The sequence below is a fragment of the Dipteris shenzhenensis genome, chromosome 26 (genome assembly GCF_047967505.1).
Source record: "Dipteris shenzhenensis isolate YYH24624 ecotype China chromosome 26, Dip_SZ_1.0, whole genome shotgun sequence".
Lineage (NCBI taxonomy): Eukaryota > Viridiplantae > Streptophyta > Polypodiopsida > Gleicheniales > Dipteridaceae > Dipteris > Dipteris shenzhenensis.
The window spans coordinates 4,326,631-4,330,485 of record NC_141621.1 but is presented as its reverse complement, the minus strand read 5'-3'; the positions used below and the strand labels follow the sequence as shown (position 1 = coordinate 4,330,485).

At 49.0% G+C, this 3,855-nt stretch overlaps 1 protein-coding gene across 1 annotated transcript; it reads right to left on the bottom strand.

The window, feature by feature from the left end:
* Positions 1-224: 224 nt before the first annotated feature.
* On the bottom strand, positions 225-2,596 carry LOC147884562 (uncharacterized). The gene has a single exon (XM_087397856.1). The coding sequence runs from the start codon at positions 2,522-2,524 to the stop codon at positions 833-835; it is 1,692 nt and encodes a 563-aa protein (XP_087253982.1). The 5' UTR covers positions 2,525-2,596; the 3' UTR covers positions 225-832.
* Positions 2,597-3,855: the final 1,259 nt, after the last annotated feature.

Sequence of the window (3,855 nt, the reverse complement as noted above, 5' to 3'; positions counted from 1 at the left end):
CTCACAAGGGTATATTTCCACAACATTCTTAACAGGTTCTCTAGTTGCACAACCAGCGCCATCACTATTATCCAATTTATATGCGTTTGTACCAAAGCACCCTAGACCAAAACACACTCCCCCTTAACAAAGGTAGATTTCCACAACATTCTTAACAGGGTCTCTAGTTGCACAACCAATGCTATCTTTATTCTCCAATATATGTGCATATGTACCAAGAGCCCTATACGAAAATATAATATCCTCAGTCTCCCTTGACAGGGTATATTTCCACAACATTCTTACGGGGTCTCTAGTTGCACAACCAGCGCCATCACTATTCTCTTTACTTTCTTAATTCTTTCCTATGCTACTATTTTACTAAGAACAGTTCCCCTAATTCAATATCGATCTCAACACATGCACTGACAAGGCCATCCATTCACAACATGCCTGCACAAAAAAGAATGTCATCCTGGATGCCCTCTACACTTCAACATATTGTTCTCCTTGATTGTACAAGCACCACACTTGCAAGATCCTAGCCTCCTCCTCCACCTCACTCTCCGTGCATACTCACAACTGCTTTGCTTCTATTCTCAGGCAAATCAAGAAGCAAAGTCATATATGATTCACTATCAAATGGGTGGAGAAAGTTTATACACAATAATAAGAGAAAACCAAAACGTCCTTTTAATCAGTGATTTTAACATGAACAAAAAGCCTCAAGATGATTTTAAAAATGACAACTTGCCTTCACAATTCCATAGAACATACTACTAATAACCTCTAGATCATATATAAGTTTCTTGCAGAGCGACTGCCATCGCTTCCTTTCTTTTAATTTTCTTTGCTATTGCTTTGCTACAAGCAACTTCTCTAATTCACTATCGATCTCAGCAGATGCACTGACAAGGTCATCCTTATGCCGTGATTCTTCGTTTGTCCAAGCCCTGCATTGTGCTTTAATCTCCCGTGCTTTCAACTTGAAATGGGTTTGAATGACATCCTCAAACGCAGGCTCAGGTTTTCGCAGTGCTGGCAAGATCGAATGCAACAAATTGTTGAGGCGCTGCATTTGGATGTATTCTACAGCCTGGGGAATTGATGTTTTATTCCTCGAGTAGCCAGGCTCATTATAGTATGGGTCAGCAACCAAGACAAGGCTCTGCACAGATACTAATACTTGGAGGATCGTGGATTTGGATGGCTGCCAGGCAGGTCCATCCCACGTCCCCAAGAGGCTCAGGCAGACTTTACCGTTTGCATAGAGGTTGGGGTTAAAGCTGACTGTGCCAGCACCTGTAGTCAAGAACTGCATCGATGGAGGGTGATGTGGGTAATCTTCACCAAGCATGAGATCGAAGAGGAAGACTCCATTCTGGTAGGGAGTGCCTGCAGGGCCAATGACGAGAGCTTTGAGCATATCCATTCGGCACTCGTCTACCCTCACGTAGATGGAGGAATCCCACTCCAATGGCAGATTTGTGTTCAGCAGCGCGATTTCCTTCACAATGGCACGGGACCTCCATGCTTCTGAGGGGTTTGTCCAGTTCACGTTGTCGCGATAATAGTGTTGCTCAAGCAGCAATTCTTGCCTGAATTGCAACGGCTGCATGGCTTTCTTGTAGGTTTCCACTTCTTTAGAACTCGGTTCATCCTGCGATTCCGCCAACTCTTTACGTTCAAAAGAGCAATCGCGCATTTCTTCTGCACACAGCCCTTTCACCTTCATGTATAGTTCTTCCGGCTCCGCACACTTCTCGGCAAAGAAGCCCTCCCATATCCCATGGAAGAAAGCCGCCGCATCCCCTTGCCACCCATGCACCGATATCTTCTCCCAATGCCGTATGCAGGCCTGTAGCTGCTCAAACGTATCCTTTATCTCGGCCATTAACGCTATCTCCACGGCTGAAGAGTCGTCGTAGTCAACCTGAAGCGTTGGCAAGACGAAAGCCGCCTGCTTGTAGAGCTTCTCCAAGCCTACCATCAGAGAACCCGGCGTATCCCACCGATCTTTTTGAGTCCAGCAGTCGTGTTTCGGTCTTGGGCAGCACATCAACGGAAGCAGGTCGGGATTCATGGTAAGGGCACTGAAGAAGGAGAGGAGATGGGAATATAGCTCGCTGCGAGCTGTGATATCTACCACGGAATCATTTCGGACAAGCCTCCCGAGGAGAACGTAAGGAGTTTCGTGGGAGCAAAACAATGCTACGATCGGTGGCAACCACTTGAGATTGGATTCGTGCGACAAACCTCTCAAATTGGCTGTCAGTTCTCGAAGAATTATCTCCGTTTGCATGTCGGAAAGACTTTCCCTACCTCTTTTCTTCTGCTCGGCACAGTCGTCCTGATTAACATCCAGCGTGAAACCCTCGTACAAGCGCAACTCGAGCTTGCTGCTAAAACTGTCCTCCGGCAGAAGATCGGATTTCGAGCTCTTTTTGGACCTCTTAAATAGTGACCAAGTGCGTCTCGTTACTTTGTCACAGCTACGGCATTGTTCCTGATCAGCAGCACACAATTTCACGAAGCAGCGAGCCATACTGTGGCACTGCTTGTTACGAGGCTTGCAAGCGTGAGCTAGCTTCTCGGATGAGCGAAGGCGTGCAAAGGCGTCCTCGATGCAGCTTCCGCAATCATCGCAAACAAGGAGGTGGCAGGAACGGCACACGGAGAAGGTGGGAGACCCTGCCATCTCGGCGGAGCTCAGAAGGCCACCGGAAAGTCGCAACGCACGGCGGAGGTGCTTGGTGGTGAGGAGCTCGAGATGGCCTGCGGGCACGAGATCGAGCTGCAAATTGTCGCCACCACGCGGGGTGGTGCTGCTGCTGCAAGAAGGGCACTTGCGGAGCAGGGAGCAAAGGACTCGCCGCTGCATCACGGAGATGAACCAATCGTCCAGGAAGCCAAGGATTTCATTCCCAGCGACGATCCTGAGGTCCTGTCTGCTCAAAGGAGTGGAACAGTGCGCCACAGGGCAAGGGAAGGCAGCCAGGGCGTCGTCGAGGCAGGCAAGGCGCAGAGGCTTCAAAGCTGCGAGGTGTCGGGCGAAAGAAAGAGCGAGGCAAGGACGGCAGAAGGCGTGGAGGCACCAGCGCAATTGATAAGCAGAGGTGAGGGGGAAGTGGGCATGGCAAAGTTGGCAAACGACGACGGGGTTTTGTTGGAGGTGGTGATCATGAGGGGGAGGTGGTGGAGGAGGGGATGGGGGGGCGATGGCGAAGGGAGATTGACAGAGAGAGCAAGAAGGCGAGGAGAGAGGATTGAGAAGAGTGCAGGAGGTGCAAGCCCTGAGGGCTGGCGGAGGCCTTGTAATAAGCTCTTCTTCAGCCGCCATGAAAGCTTGCACAGGAGATCGTGAAGCCCCGTATCTATCTATTTATAAGTGGCTGCACCACCTTTTAATAGCTTTCCTCCTCCTTTTTCTAGTGGACAATCCGATTCTCTCCTTTTGTGAATTTCCCCTTGTTATTATATCTTTTTCGACCGGGTCGGTCGTCGGGCATAATATCAGCCTTGAAACGTGAGATCCTAAATGTCTAAGTTTTGCATGCGTAACATTCACATTCAAGCTTAGAACGCTTTCAACGCGTCCGGCTACAATGGCAAATATGCCCGGTTGTGGAGCAAAGTTGCTAGGTCTACTTCTCTGTTTTTGTAAGTCACTCGTGCAGGTTTTGCAGGACAACTTTCAGCCCCGAACTGCAGGTTGTTAATTTGTCGGAAATGCGAGGGTGGAGAGCTCAGATTTCCATCTCCAACGGGGCATTTTTTCGCTGGGTGAGACAGCAGGACACATTCAGCATTCACAAATCCCAGCACTTTTGCCCATGTAGCAGCATATCATGGGAACACACTCTTATTCTTTGCGAT

What these genes read in the sequence shown, in the direction of transcription:
- LOC147884562 (XM_087397856.1), bottom strand. Translation starts at nt 2,524, where the DNA reads ATGGCTCGCTGCTTCGTGAAATTGTGTGCTGCTGATCAGGAACAATGC.